We start from the raw sequence: 15,578 nt of genomic DNA on the forward strand, positions 1-15,578 counted from the left end.
TCATAGGCTAAATCACACAGCCAAGTCAAGTGCTTTGCTGATTGCTATATTTCATTATTGCTAACATATTCTTTAACACACTGTTTTCCAGCATACTGTGCTTTTAAGAGCCCAAGTTCCCCACTAGTGGGCACCATTTATCTTCTCATTCCATGCATCTTCACATCTCATGTTACTGCAAACCCATTTCTGATACAAAGCCATTATAAAAAAGCAGGATGTGAGGAAAATAAAACTAGAACCACGGTTCAGTCATTTGTTACTTTCATAGGTATTTTTTTTTCTTCCTGTACAAACCCAGCAAGTTATTTAATTTACAGTATAGCTTTCAGTCTATTTAAAATCCCATTGGAAAATAAATTAATAAACACATTTGTAAAAATATGGCAGGCCGCAAAAATGCTGTTAAAAGATAAAAAAACCAACTCTTTGATTAGAAATAAATAAAAAATATAAAAAATAGTCGCACACACTTTTTACATTCACTTTACAAAAACTGAGTGCAAAAGAAGAAAAAAAAAGAAATTGTACTGAAATAAATACAATATACTAACAGAGTGCATTGCTGTTAATACAAATAGTCTGTTGTGGTTTTATTCTTTTCTTTTTTTTTTTTTATGTCAGCTGGGAAAAAATTAGTGCAATGTTGCAATTGTAAATGCAGCATGGCAACCTACACCCCTTAGCAGTACATGAACTCCTAACAGATCCATCTGGAGTTTACTGCTGTTAAGTAATTTCTGTTGCCCAGCAGCTTTCACATCCTACACATGGATGCCCTTCACTGCCTGTTTGATACTTTCCAGCAGAGCTTTGCATTCGGGGGAATAGTCCCGTTCCAGATTGCTGTACATGTCTGTGAGTGTATTTACATATGCTTCGAAATTCTGCTCACTGATTGGCCCCTAAATGGAGACAAAACAAATTATAATTGTAGGAGGTAAAATTAAGGCCGAAAAAACCCAAAAACCCAACCCCAAAGCATGTCAAAGGAGCGATATGGCAACTGAGGAGAAGCCATAAATGGGGCAGCCATCCAAATTGAGGGAGGGGTCGTGTAAATTACAGGAGTTACATGTCCTGGGGAATCCACACTCTCTCCAAGCAAGAAAAGGAGCTGGAGATATTATGGTTAGTGTAAGCTTTTTTTTTCTTTTTGTTGTGGCCAATTTGTCTCTGAGGTTGTGACTGACATTCCCCTTAACTGTCCTTTCTTAATCTTCCAGTGGCACTCTTGACATTTGGAAAGGGGACTGGAAACACAAGTACTTCTGTGGATTTGGCCTGTGTTTGAGAGTAAGATGTGAAATTTTTGGGAAGATAGACCTTGGTTGTCTCCAGAAAAATTACGTATATCGAACAGGTTATAGGTTTGATCTGGGACCTGAGTAAGTAAGCTCATAATTCTCATCAGAGGGAAGTTTTCACTCTGTGAAGGGTGGTGTTCAGACAGGGAGGTTTGAGGGAAAAGTCTGCCTCGCATGGTGTGGTAGAGGATGGAGATAACAGGGCTGGCTCATTCCTGAAAGGAACTGCACCTACTCCCACACAGACTTCATGATCCTGCATCTCTGCAAAGCAAATCATCCTACAAGTGCTCTCTGCTAATGCAGCTCCAGTGCTCCTGCCGGTCCCTGAGCTTGCTCATCTGCTTCAAGTGCTGGCAAGACAGTCTCAAAAGAAGACTTAGCTGTTACCCTGCTGGCTGTGGTCTTACCATCTGCGGAAGCTGAATGTCAGCAAGGCTGGAGATAAGGGCTTGGCTCAAGCCAGCTAACTCCTTCAACAGGCTCTCGTTGTTCTGCTCTATGAGTTTGTTCTCTTCTTCTATTGTTTTCAAATTGCTCTCCATAGATGTGATCTAAAAGAGACAGGCAGGCACAAACACAGACAGACAAACCCTTGGCAGCATTGTTACAGCAGCTTGAACACAAAGAGTCAGCTGGGTGATTACAAGAGAGGCCATGGTGAAACTCAGCTATACCTTTTTTAGGAGATGCATAACTTCTCCACAGAGCATTCAAAGCAAAGAAGAGGTTGTATTTGCTCTGAAACAACGGATTTTGCCGCTAGTTCGTGGAGAAACCTTGTGGCAGCAAGGCACAAGAGAGTGTCCCAGAGTGGGAGGAGGGAATTGAGCATGGAGAGGAAGGTCAGTGTGGAGCTGGGATGGAGAGTGTGGCCTCAGGGCTGGCGGAGGGAAGGAGAAAGGAGGTTGATGTTTACATTGCTGTCCTGCTCTTACAGCATCCCTGCTGCTCGACCACAATAGCAAGGGCACGGGTATTAGCTGTTGTGCTACTTCCCCGCCCCGCTCCTGGGTGAGCTCTGGGCTGGCTGGGATTAGCAACAGGCCTGGTGCTGGGAACAATAAGAAAAAAATAGAGTGGAAAGGAAACTGAGAGGCTGAGCATGTATCACAAAGATGATCTCCGACCAACAGAATGGAAAGGGGGGTTTTGGAAAGAGCAGGAAAAAGCAGCCAAGGTAGAAACAATGGTATCTTTTTAAAGTGAGAACTCTGGGATATACTCAGATCTGAAAGCTTAGATTTCAAAAGCAGTGCTGAAAAAATCAGCAATGGAAGGGTCTGGTTCCCCCTCCTGCCCCGCTCCTTGTCCCGGGAGCAGAGAGCTCAGCAGGGCAGAACCACGAGCTGCCATCCCTGCACCCCGTCAGAGCAATGACAAGGCACTAACTGGTTCAGACATATCCACAATTGTCATGCCCACTTTATCCGAATTAGTATGCACCTCTTTGCACTACTTAATTGCCTCCTGCTTGCGGCCACTTTACTCCTTAGCTCACACACAGTCACATGGCAAAACTCCCCATTGTGAGAAACCCCTTTTTGTGCGCCTGTCCTGCACTACAACCCCTCCTCTGGAGGGTGCTCCTAGCAGTCTAACACCCGGCTGGGGTAGAGTAAAAGGAGGTAGGAGTTTTATGGCTTCTTCTGTAGTTCACTTCAGGCTTTGCTGGTAAAACTGCCCTCACCAGGGAGAAAGTCTGGGGAGAAGAAATCTGTCTGCATAAACTGGGCAATCTCCATGCAAATATCACAGTGATCAGAGAGAACCAAGTGTCCTGAGACAGTGAGCACAGCCCTCCTGCAGTGCAGTTTGGGCTGGATATTCCCCACAGCTGCCGTGGTGTGAGGCCAGATTGTTTAGATCCAGCACAGGTGGTAGAAGCAAGGCTTGTACCTTGTTTAGACCATACAGGCAGTGGTTATTGTACAAACAGCATGAGTCAACGCTGCTCATTCCAGCGTGGTGCAAATACAGGGGGGTGAGGTTGCACTCTGGTTTAGAGCAGCCTAGATGTAAATTCAGTTCACAAATTTCATTTTATTTCACTCTTATTCAGAAAATTCTGAATCTTTTGCTCACGCTTTTACCCAGACTGCCCAGGTTAACTTCCAGGTGCATATGGGAGTCTGAAGGGATGAAGGTATACAGCTCACTCCATAGAACCACTATCAGCATATTAAAGCCACCTTTATCTCTCCAGTATACAAAATAATGAAAGAGAACGACTCTTTTCCGTAACTCCCGTCAAAATCCTCTGCTACACAAATTAACAAAATTCTTTATCAGCTGTTGCCTGGAGGAAAAATTCAAACTATTTGAATAGTTGATACTGGGTGAACTAAACTAGGAAAATTTTCTTAGGTATACATTAAACTCATTAAATTCAACTCTCATTAATACTTGGAATGGGTTTGTAAGAGGAATAATCATCCCTGAAAACTCAAGTCATAGGACATCCATGGTTTGGTAAGCAAATGTTTGGTCAACAAAGGAAAATGAATGTTTTGTTTAGTAAGTATGTTTTATTTCTGTTTGCTAAGATTAGCTACAAACTGCCCTGAATTTGTCATTCACCAGATCTTTAAGACAATACCTGCTGCTTAATTACAAAAAACAAAAAACCAAAAGCTTGGAAAAACAAGTGCAGAAAAGACTAGCTATTTTTAAACGTAGCATTTACAAAGCATTTACTTTATTTATCATGTTTAAACATAGCATAAGGAAAGGTATTACAATTATGGCATACCTGAGTCTGAAGTTTCATCATGTCAGCTTCAATTTTAAGATTTGATTCATTTAGTTCTTTTATTTCCTCATCCAAGTGTCTTATTTCTTCATCACTCTCAATACCTGTAAATAGTTGAAAATAACAATATCAGAATTAAAGTATCCATATGTAAATGGATGTATGAGTAACAAGCTGCATTACCTGTTACTTAACCATAGGAAAATAAGCTTTTCAATAAATGATTGATCCTTAAATTGTCTTTTAGTTTGATTTTATTGTCAAAATTCTTTCCTACCTGTTAAACATCTATATGAGCTGAAACATAGATGGGGCTATCTTAGTCTTCATTTTTTCACAATTTTATTTTTTTCATTGCATCATGCAAATACAAGCTGGAGGATACATAAAGGAAACATTGCCCAGAAAGAGGAAAGTTTATCATAAAACATGAGGAAATATTTATGGTGCTTGGGTGTGGTTTTTTGTTTGCCTGGTTGGTTGGTTGGTTTTTGTTTTAAAAGGAATACAACAGCAAACTTTCTTTTTCAGGAAACACACCAGGGAAACATCTTCACTAGTATTATAATTTTTCAGTCATCTGTACCTGTTTCTGATCTTGCAAGAATCTCTGTAGGGGCTGTGCAGAATAACCTCAATAAGCACAGCCTTAGTTATCTCTGGTAAGCAGTGATATTTAAACAGGAAAGGGTGAAAGTTTCTGAAAGCTAACAAGTATTACAGGGAAAAATAAAAAAAAGAAAGGAAGCCAGTCTTTTTTATCCCAACAAGTTACATAGCAAAGAAAAAAAATCTTTTCTTTAATAAAAGCCTTGTCCTGAAAAATACTGAGCGGTAGCAGCTGCTGGCAATACATGTGCCTGTTTCTGCTTAGTACCACTCTGAGCCCACCTCTGTCTGGAGATTTGTGCCACTGTTGTCACTGCTTTAAAGCCTAGAACTGAGTCTACTGGGGAGCCAGCCTGGGAAATCTGTAAGCAGTAATGCAACCCTTTTCCTCAGCAGTTGGAGGCTAAAGACTGAATTTCCTGAATCCTGGCTCAATGCCCAACTTGCTAAAGCACACTGTATAAGAAGGGAGACTCCTACACATTTCCCCCTGCAACTCTTTGGTAATTATTGCTTTGCACTTAGGTTAGCTAAATTGCACAAGCACTGCATAGATACTAAGCCATGTAGAAATGAAGTTAGAGAAATGAGTCAATTTCTGCCCACAATATTTCTCCCTTCTTACCTTATTCATCAGATAGCTAAGTCCTCCTGATCTGTAACTAATCGTTTATGAATAAAAACAATATTGAAAGCATACACGAATAAAAAAAATTATGCTCTGTGACAAGAGCATATCCTCTATTTTGAGTTATCAAAATGTAAATGAGAATAATTTTTATAATCTCTCATGCAAATATTTTTGTTAGTCAAGATTTTTTATTGCTAGAGACATCTGAAAGTAGTGAGAATTAATGCCAGAATGGCATAAAGGGGCACAAGTATAAATGGGAGTCAGGGCCCTTCTATCTAAATAAATGTCATCATTTTTTACAGATCTCCTTACCGCCACTTGCTTTAAGCTTGATAGTCATTAATTCTTCCGAAATTTTGCCCTTTTTTATGGTTTGTGCATTCAGAGGACAACCAGACAGGCTGAAACAGATAGGAAAAAAAAACATTAGCACCCACTTGAAAATGGCAACAATCCTTTCAGGCAATATTATCATGCACTTGGACAGACCTCTGTACCTAAGGTCACATCAGTATCTCCATTATAGCATGGCTTCAGGGAATGACATAACTCATAAAGAGTCATTTAGCTGTATATTCCAGCTTGAAAATTGGCACAGAAATCTCAATCTATGAGTAAACAACTCTTAAGCATATTTCAAAATAATCAGAATTGCAGTAGCAGCTACTGTTAAACTATATGAAGATGCATTTGCAGAATTCTTAAAGTCTGAACACTTATAAATTGGGTTTTTTTGCTCCAAAAGGGAGGAGAGTATGGTCCTTTAAAATGGCAAGTTTACTATCCTAAAAAAAAATTAGTTAATGGGATGATGTTCATGGTGCACAATTATTGTATCACTTTGTTGATACATAATAATGATCAATACAATAATAACTCTGGATATACCCTATAGGCTATAATAGCTTTTTTGAACGGGTCTATTATATAGTCAGTTTGCTTTTTAACCATTGTTCACATTAAATTACATTTTGCTATTTCAAAGCTTACAATTTCATCAGCTGGTAATTATCTGAGGCAATTTTTATAGCCCACTAAAGGGCTAAGAGGAATTGCACTGTCTTAATACTTTCTTTATAAATAACAAAGAAGAAATACCCATATGCTAAAGAACTGGCAGAAGAATTTGTTTTTAGGTGTAGCTGAGTAAGGAGAGAGGGAAAAATTTGTTCCACAGGAAAATTTTTGATGTGTGTATGTGTGTGTGTATGTGTGTGTGTAAAAATGAAAAAAATAAAAAAATAAAAAAAAAAAGAGAGAGAATCCTAGTAGACATGGCATTTCCACACAGAAAAATAAAAACAACAAAACAACAAAGCAGCAAAACCTAAGCTTTCGTTATCTTGGCTAAAAGCTATACAGGGAAAGATGGTAGCTCTTCAGTTCTAAATTTCTGCTAATTATGTCTGGCCAGAGCAGGTAGCCAACCGGGAGACTGTTTGAAAGCCATGAGTTACTTGTTAGGTTTCAAATGTCCTAAGAAAGGCTGTGGAGCAAAGTTATATTTGCTATGTCATTTTAACTAGCATGATCTTGAGAATGACCCATCTTATGGAGGACAGGAATCATCTGTACTATGAATTGCTACTAGCTATCATACAGTTTTTGCTACTTATTTCATTAGCCACAATTTACAGTAGTGTCCTAATGAAAAGACTTTTAGATGGAATGTAGGAAATAAATTAGGATAACACTGGACTCTGAATTTATTTAAATGACCTTGGACATTTCTTGTTTTGGAGAAGCTGGCTCAAAGTGTTGGGAAGAAAGAAAAGGTGATAGAGAATGTAGACTTAGTTACTGTTGAAGACAGAAAACCAAACTTGCCAATCAGACTCTCTGATTATTTTTGATTCAATATGGTCAGATTATTATTTTTCACTGTGATAGATGGTGTTTATTGTTGTTAGTTATATGTGTGACTCCTTCTCTGTAAGGATAATTTTCTTTGTAAGATTGGTATAACTTCGAGCTTCTTTAATCCATATGAGTGCTTATTGATTTTTCCTTTGTGTAACTTTAGCTCTTTAAATACAAAGTTTATAAGTTTTCCACTGGTAGAAAGATGAAATAAATGACTCTTGGCCAAAGCTTTTCTGGTGACATTTCAATGCTATTTCTCTTTTCTTTTGAAGATAGGCAGATATAACTCCATATTTCCCTAGGAAAAAACTCCACTTAATTTTCAAATGCATAGGCACTGTGCTAATCTGAACACATTGGAAAGTCATGCTTCAATGGGAACATAGAAAAAGACATAGAAGTTTAAGTATCTCAAAGTAATTCTGTTTTGTATTACTTCAGCTGCAATGTTATTACTCAAAAGACTTCAGCACAATTTATTCTGACTCTAAACTCACATGTTGCCAATTCAAAGTGGAACGTTAAGGAAAAATGAAAAGAGAAAACACAAAGTTATACCTTCTGTGGGTGACAAAAACATTATTAACATGACCCAGCCCGTTGCAGCCTGGCAAAGGACAGTGTGGCAGCTCTTGTTTGTTCAGTTTCCAGGATAGTGAAGACCCATTGACAGGACTCTCCTTCTGTCTCTTGGCAGCCAAAGGACAACCAGAAGCAGTGCGATGAGAAGTGTATTTACCTGATATGTGACCTTGGCCATCACAGCCTATCACTGGACATCTACAGAAACACAGCAAAAGAACCCTCATTTTCACTGGAGAGAGCAGGCAAAGACAGTCTCAAAAACTTCCAGGAAAATCATTCTGGCTGCCTTTGCTACTTTGCTTTAATGGAGTAAGACTGGGTCCCTGGTGACATATTGTACCAGAGCATCCAGTTCTTGTCAAGCTGGGTTATGGGGGTTCAGCTATCTTAAAATAAGGAGATTTAAAATACAGTCATAGAGACTAAGAAAATAAGACATTCATTTAGATAGAATTTTACCTGAAAAGAAAATTGAAATTCTATCACAGGCAATAAATCACCCTCCTTCAAGTGTATGAAAAGTCAGCATTGTCTCCTTTCTATCTTAACAGAGGGTGGGTTCCTGTAACTGCAGGAAATGTAAAACTTGCATGGAAACCCATGGAAATATTTGCAATGAAAAGACAGGGATTTTTTGTGCTCCTCTGTCAATGTTTTGCAGTTTTGCATATATCATTAGCAAGTATTAAGACAACATTCCATACAACTGAGTCTTCACTTTTATATCATGGCAGTATCATTTACAAATTTTAATAGAATATGCATTCAATCCAGGATTGTAGTGAATCTCTACTGAGTTTCCAGTTTTCACTTTAAGTGAAATTTTCATTCATAGATAAAGACATGAGACTTACAGATATGTAAGTTCTCTGGAACATATTTTGAAGGTGTCACTCTGATCTAATTAGCTGACATGTTTCACCTGAGTCAGTAATAATTTTTCTTCATTTTGCCAATTTTTTCAACCAATTGGCACTTGCATAGTACTCTTTAAAATAATTGGAGCAATGCAAGCAGATACAGCGATCCTTCCTCACTGTTCAGTCTCCTAGGTGATGGACTCCACCAACTCCACTGGAAGCAGAAACATTTGGTTTGGTTCCAGCTCTGGGCACTATTCTCACATGGTTGAGGTTAACTGGGGCATCTCCCTATGAATCCTCAAGTCCTGAGCTCTTACAGGGCATTTCTCCCCCTCCACTGGTGGTGGACCCCTGCTCCTGTACTCACTTAAGTTCAGGGTCTTCTTTTTCCTCCTTTGTAGGAGTGACTTTGATACCTCCTTTCCTGGCACGAGGACAACCAGACAAGCTGAAAGAAGCACACAGAATAAGAGCCACCTCTTTCTGCTGCTGCCAGGCGAGAGCCCTGAGCACTGCAGCCCCATGTGATGGGATGGTTGTTACCTTCTGTGGGATGCATAGTTCCCTGTCACGTGGCCAGAGCCGTCACAGCCAGGTGTTGGGCACCTATGGAATAATACAGGAAGCTTACAAAGTATAATCACAAAGATACAGAGTAAATAATAATAAAAATATAGACAAAATCTATATTTTGTCTAGAGTAAAAGAAAGAAACAGCAGAGCTTTTGTTGAATAATTAAACCTACCTCTTGCTGTTTGTTTGGTTTTTTTCTTAAATAAGCAGGCACCCTTTTTTGGGGAGGATTTATTTTTTTTTTAATAGCAGAGTTTTAATAAGGAATGTGAAATATATTGTATATGATGCGCAGATTTAGTTAGTTTATATCAATGTTTGCATCAAACATTTTTCCTTGTACAGAATCAACATTACAAAGAGAAGAAAAAAAAAGCCAGCTTGATATAGATCTATCTGTAAATTTGCTATTACGTGTTTGTTTGTTTTTGGTATGATGTTTTCAGGTAGAGATACAAATAAGCACTTTGCCAGTATTTACAGAAGGGAAAATGAAAGCAGAGAAGCAGTTTTACTTTTGGGCACCAATAGACGATAGCCAGAATTTGAATTTAATAATTTGCGTATTCTAGCACTGTAAGCATACCACAGGACCATCTCTCTCTAGCTTGAGATTCAGCTGGGTGTTCAGCTGAGCAATTGGATTATGGTTATTTCTCATAGTTAAAGGGTTTCTCTGTGTATGCACAACAAACAAGCCTTTTCAAGTATGAATGTTTAATACTGAAACATCCACACAATAAAAAGAAAAAAACCTGCCTGTTACTGTGCTTTTACCAGTGGTCTGGCTTGCTGTGCCCCAAAAGCCAGCTAGGGTCAGTAGGTCTTTCCACTGACTTCTGTGGGGTTTGGAGCAGGACCTCTCTGGTAACACCTTCCATCTCAGAAGTACAAAGGTTTTATTTTTTCTTTAATTTTTCTTTTTATTTTTTTAATTTAAGCCTGTTGTATATTTGTGGTTTGGTTTGGTTTGAGGTTTTTCAGAGAATATAAACACACCTCAGCAAACCGAGGAGCACCAAAATACATTTGCCTTAGAATTTATGCCAGCCTTTTCTGTGTTTCTGTATTATACAATACAAAGTTCTTACAGGAAGCAACCCAGAGGGACTTTGAAATGCTATGCTTTTTGCAGAGTATCAAAATTACATAAGGAATTGTGCCAAACAGTGTTGTACTGAACCATTAAGGAAACTTGCAGGGTTCACTGTGCTCTTAAGAGTCTCAGTCTTTACTGAATCTTTCCTGAGTTAAAGAGATTCATTATTTCATCTAGGCATTGGTAGGCTGCCATGGAAAACACCTACAAATATAATTGTAATAGCACATCTGAGTGTGCAGGTGCATCTCTTCACTGAATATTTAAAACTAGTTTTCTGTGAACAATTAATTTGTCAAAAAATCTGACTTCTTTTGGACATGAACAAATTCATGCATTGATTCAAGTAGAATATAGCAAATAATTTCAAATGAAGAAAGGGGTGACTTTTTTTTTAAGATAATGTCAAAACATTTCATGATGACACTTCGTGAACAAAATATTTTTGGCAGAATGACTTGCCTCACACTGACAGCAAAGGTAAAGGTGGGGGTTTGCAGAGTGCCAGAATATGCTTGACTGTGTAGAACTAAATATTGACCTGTTTTAAGTGTGGGACAAGGACTGGGCACAATGTCATGTGGAGCAGGCAAGGGCAGATGTCTGGAGATTGTGAAGGCTCACAAGTAAATCCAGAACAACTGCCAAAAACTAAGGAAATTAATTTTGGCTACTTGTTTTATCAGATGATCGCAGATGGAAGGGCTCCCTGCATAGACTGGAGGTGGACTTTAATTCAAGAAAATCTCTTTGTGTGAGACATTCAGATCTGAAAGTCTGGGAGTTGTGAATATACTTAAAGAGGACACTGAACTAAATTTCATATCACCCCATCTGTATTTACCACCTCTGGCAGCAGACAGATTTCCAAACAGATTGGAGTCCAAGCTCTTCTGGAAATCACTGAAGATTTGAGGCTGAGATATTATAAGTACTAATGAAACTGTAAAAGGATATTTCAGGTGGGCTGCTGACAAATTAGTAAAAAACTTCATTAGCAAGACTCTTAATCCTGACCACTGGGTTGGGTTTTCTAAATATTGGTTATATCTTTGTATGGATTGTGAAATTCCTGAAGACAAAAGACACTAAAAATTTACTGTCTTGCAATCAGTAATGGTGTGGAATTTTGTCAGCTTTTAAGTGGTGTTTGGACTGGCCCCTAGCTTAGGGAGTCATCCTCTGTAATGGATTCCTGTGCAGAGCCAAGAAAATAAGATTTACATTGAAGATTTACATTGAAGGTCTCAGGACGTCAGATTAAGAGATGTCAACCCTCAGGTGGGTGTAGGTTACAAGTTCTTTTCCAATTCTTCCAGATTTGTTATTCAAAAATAAATCTCTCAGTGATTTCACATATAAATTCTTGCAAATGGGCATTGAGTACCTCTTATTTTGTCCCTTTCTCCAAGAGGATTGCTTTATCTTTAGGAAGATGAACTACAACTGCATGTAAAATTCAAACACTGAGCTGCAGGTTTAGGAGCACTTCTGGTACATTTTCTCCCTTAAAAGCTCACCAGAGGTGTTGGATATGAACCGTAGTTAAGGCAAACCCATAGTGAAGAAAAACATTTTCTGACATTTTTTTGTATTGTCTATGGAATATAATTCAGTATCAATGTTTTATGTAGAACCCATGTAGAAAAACTGCTCAAATCTCTCCTAAAAATTGATATTAACCACTGAAAAAACTAGTCTAAGGATAAGACTGACCACCTATTCCTAAAAGTTTCTGAATTGTAACTAAATACCTCTCTAAAATACACATTTAAAATTATTTAAGGCTGGATAAGCAAGCTCTTTAAATAAATGGGATATCAGCCACAATTATCGCTTTTAGCTTTAAAATCTGAGTCATCATCAAACTTACTATGTTTTAAATTGACTACCTCAGATTGTTCTGAGCAGCAAGAATCCTCATACAGGAATTTTCTTGAATCTGAATCACGGCCCACTTTCTGAGCAGATCTTCCTTATTTCCAAACTGTGGATCACATGGAAGCCTTGTATCTTTGCTGGCATAGAGTTTCATAATTAAAGCCAAAATCTTATCTTGATTCTGGCAAATTAAACATGAATAACATTTGGAAAAAATACACAGCTTTTTCATATTCATGCCTAACTACATGAGGGTACTTTCCTGGCCTGATTCTATGAGCATTTATGCCCTCTGCTCACACAGCAATGCTAAAATTAACTATTGATATCACTATACCAGCACAAGCATGATTGCAGCATTTTGGAATAAGATTTAATTTAGACAGAAACAGAGTTTTGTTCAAAATATCACCTGAATTATGTTTGCCAGAACCTAAATTAAGGTGGTGAATTTGTGAAAAATAATTTTATTTAGCCTTTTTTCCTTTTGCGAATTGTCTGTGAACAGATTTTGATTTTTGCTCTTTTTCTAGTTAATTGAAATTAAATGCTAACTGCGTTATGCAACATATTTCTGTCTGTGAAATGTCCATGAACTTTGACTTTGTCTTTCACAACTCACTTATTATACATGGCGTACAGTGTGCAGTTTGTCATTTAAGTCATATGCTGTTGCTCCTCTTTCCTTATGGCATGACCAAAACTCTAGAAGCTTTAGTGGAAAAATAACCATATTGGTATGCAAATTTACTTATTCACACATGAATGGGGCGGGGGGGGGTGATGCATGAGGAGCAACTATTCAAAATATTTGTGTGAGTGTCTCTGTATGGCAGAAAGCCAATAAAAGCAGGGACAAATATATATGACTCAGCAAATGACTTCAAATTTGTCAGCATTTTTGCAAGTCAGTTCCTTGCTAACCATTCTGCTCTTTTGAAATAAACTAAACCTAAATTTTACACCTCTGAGGGTCAGAGATGTCAAAAAATGAAGCATTATGCCAGTGTGCCAGTTTACCTACTGGCTTTGCAAACTGCTTTGGACAGCTGCCTATATAAATGGTCTCTCTTTGCTATTTTGCTGCATCTCCTGTCATTCATCTTCATTTTCCTGACATTCATCTTCAGAGCTACCATCAGTTCAGCATTTCAGTTATAACTTAAGTTGTAAGGCTATGGAATAAGACCACTGACATTTGATTTGGGGAAGCCAAACACTGTGCCAAGCCTAAATGTAGTCACTTCTGCTATTAATACTATTAGAAAAGGAAAACAGTGACATGATCAGACTTTATTTTCTTCTTTCTGGACTAGGGATGAACCTAAAGGACAGAAAGGACAGTCACGGGGTTCTCCCCTTTTTACATGCATTCATGAGTTTTTCCAAGCCATCTATTATGGGATCCAATTTACAAGTTGCAGAGGGAAAGCTATGAAAGAACTCTAATTATCCTTCCCCTTTCCCCACATCCTTATTGACAAAGCCAATTCAATAACTAGATGACTGGTTGCCAGTGCCTCTCTTGACTACAGATTTTTGAAATATTCATATGTCCCTATACATCTGTCTATATAGCAAAGCCTGCACAGTCCTTTTGTAAGTGACATTTCATGGTGAGAATTATGCCAGCACAAAATCATATGACTTGATGTCTGCTTCAGTGACATTAAACTCATAGTATAGGGTAGTGAATAATAAAAAAGGATTTGTAGGTATTTTGGTCTCATTTTTAGATTTATTCTAACCAGATTTATTTATAACTAAATAATTCCAATTAATTCTATCTGGATCAGTTGCCATATCATTCTTACATATTAGATATTTTCTATTCCTCTCTGATTCAGAAATACTGAGAAAACTGCATCTTTCCTAGTGTTTACACCTTTTGTCACCCCAGGTCCTGATTAATTAATGAAAATGAAGAATGAAGAAAGACAAATGGAGAAAAGTAAACTTTATCTCACTCAAAAGCTTTCAAACCGATTCACTGCACTTTTTAGACAAAAGTTTGATACCGCTCAGAGCAAGTCAAATTTACAACTTCAATAACACAGGGAACATGTTTGTAGAAGATAAAAAACAGTAACATTTGTGCTATTGTCAATACTTACTTCAGCTCCTGAGAGTTAGCAGCCATAAGGGATTTTAATGTCTTGTCAGCTAATGGGCACCCAGAAACACTGAAAAGAAATCCTGATGTGAAATATTTTACTAAACCAAAGCATTTATTTTTATCTAAAACAGCAACATCCAGACAATCTGTGATTTGTATTAGTTAAAATTATACTCTCAAATATTTATTTTTGGCAAAGAAGGACCAGCCAACATAAGGCTGTGGTTCTTAAACCACTAAAAAAATGTATGTAGGTAGGGACAAAGGTTTCTAGCCCCTGTAAAGCTTTGCCATGAGGGGACAGTGGTAGACAGAATCCATCCTTGATGTTTCCTTTAGGAAGGAAAGCTAGAGGAACTGGTCCACGTGGTTGGTAGAAGGCACAAAACACATTCTGCTTCAAAGGGAGAAGGAGGAAATTATTGTTTCAATGCCCTAGTTGACAGTAGGCTATTTTGAGGAAAATAATTAGGTTATAATAACAAATTATGAATTTTGAAGCCATTCACAGATAGGTATGCAGAAATCTCATTTATAATCACATGCAACAGCATCTGTATAGTGACTGCTTGTACACTCAAGGAAATGCAAATTTCACTAAATGAATTACCTGCAGGTCTCAGCTGAGAAATGCAGCTACAGTAATAAGCATATGCTGCTTAACTGCCTCACTGTATTAAATCCAGCCCTTCACAAATATAACAAAACCAGGAAAAACAGCCACATTTCCACATTTCTCTGTGGATTACTTTCTGCCAATTGCTTTTGAATACTTATCCATGGTTAGTACAAAAAGGTTCAAAGCTGACAAGAGCTAGAAGTAGCTCTATTTCCTGTTTTAGGCTTCCTGTTGTTTCTTACCTGCGGTGTGAGGCATAGTTTCCTGTTACATGACCGCTACCATCACATCCTGGGGTTGGACAGCTATGCAAAGAAGAAGGAAGGAGAAATTAGAGTATATATAATACACCACATAGCTCAACATACTCTGCAGAGAATTATGTAATGATCCTTAAGGCAATCACATTCACCACTACACACTGTCACGACACTGCAGAAATCTAGATAAACTTCACTTCTCTTTTTTAATTATTACTTGAAGCACAGAAGGAAAGAATTTCTCCTATTCCCACAATGCAAATAATTCAAACCCTCATTTTTTTATCTGTGTAGGATTACCTTTGCATGGGTCTTTTGCTTACAAAGGGGGTTTTTAAAAATATTGATTTATTTTTGGCACAAAATTTTCACAGCAATTCATAAATGTTGGAGCTGAAGTTTCTGATCTGACCTCC

General features: G+C 37.9%; 1 protein-coding gene across 5 annotated transcripts in view; it reads right to left on the reverse strand.

Moving 5' to 3' along the window:
- Positions 1-764: 764 nt before the first annotated feature.
- Positions 765-15,578, reverse strand: part of ST18 (ST18 C2H2C-type zinc finger transcription factor) — a 166,308-nt gene continuing 151,494 nt past the window's right edge. For all 5 annotated transcript variants that reach the window (XM_058832378.1, XM_058832377.1, XM_058832380.1 and 2 more), the window contains 9 exons: positions 15,145-15,207; positions 14,282-14,350; positions 9,157-9,219; positions 8,981-9,061; positions 7,724-7,945; positions 5,615-5,703; positions 4,060-4,163; positions 1,718-1,861; positions 765-905 (listed from right to left, as the gene is read on the reverse strand). In XM_058832378.1, the coding sequence (XP_058688361.1) occupies positions 765-905; positions 1,718-1,861; positions 4,060-4,163; positions 5,615-5,703; positions 7,724-7,945; positions 8,981-9,061; positions 9,157-9,219; positions 14,282-14,350; positions 15,145-15,207 (976 nt within the window). The remainder of the gene's footprint in view (positions 906-1,717; positions 1,862-4,059; positions 4,164-5,614; positions 5,704-7,723; positions 7,946-8,980; positions 9,062-9,156; positions 9,220-14,281; positions 14,351-15,144; positions 15,208-15,578) is intronic.

Source organism: Poecile atricapillus, chromosome 2, assembly GCF_030490865.1.
Source record: "Poecile atricapillus isolate bPoeAtr1 chromosome 2, bPoeAtr1.hap1, whole genome shotgun sequence".
NCBI classification, from domain to species: domain Eukaryota; kingdom Metazoa; phylum Chordata; class Aves; order Passeriformes; family Paridae; genus Poecile; species Poecile atricapillus.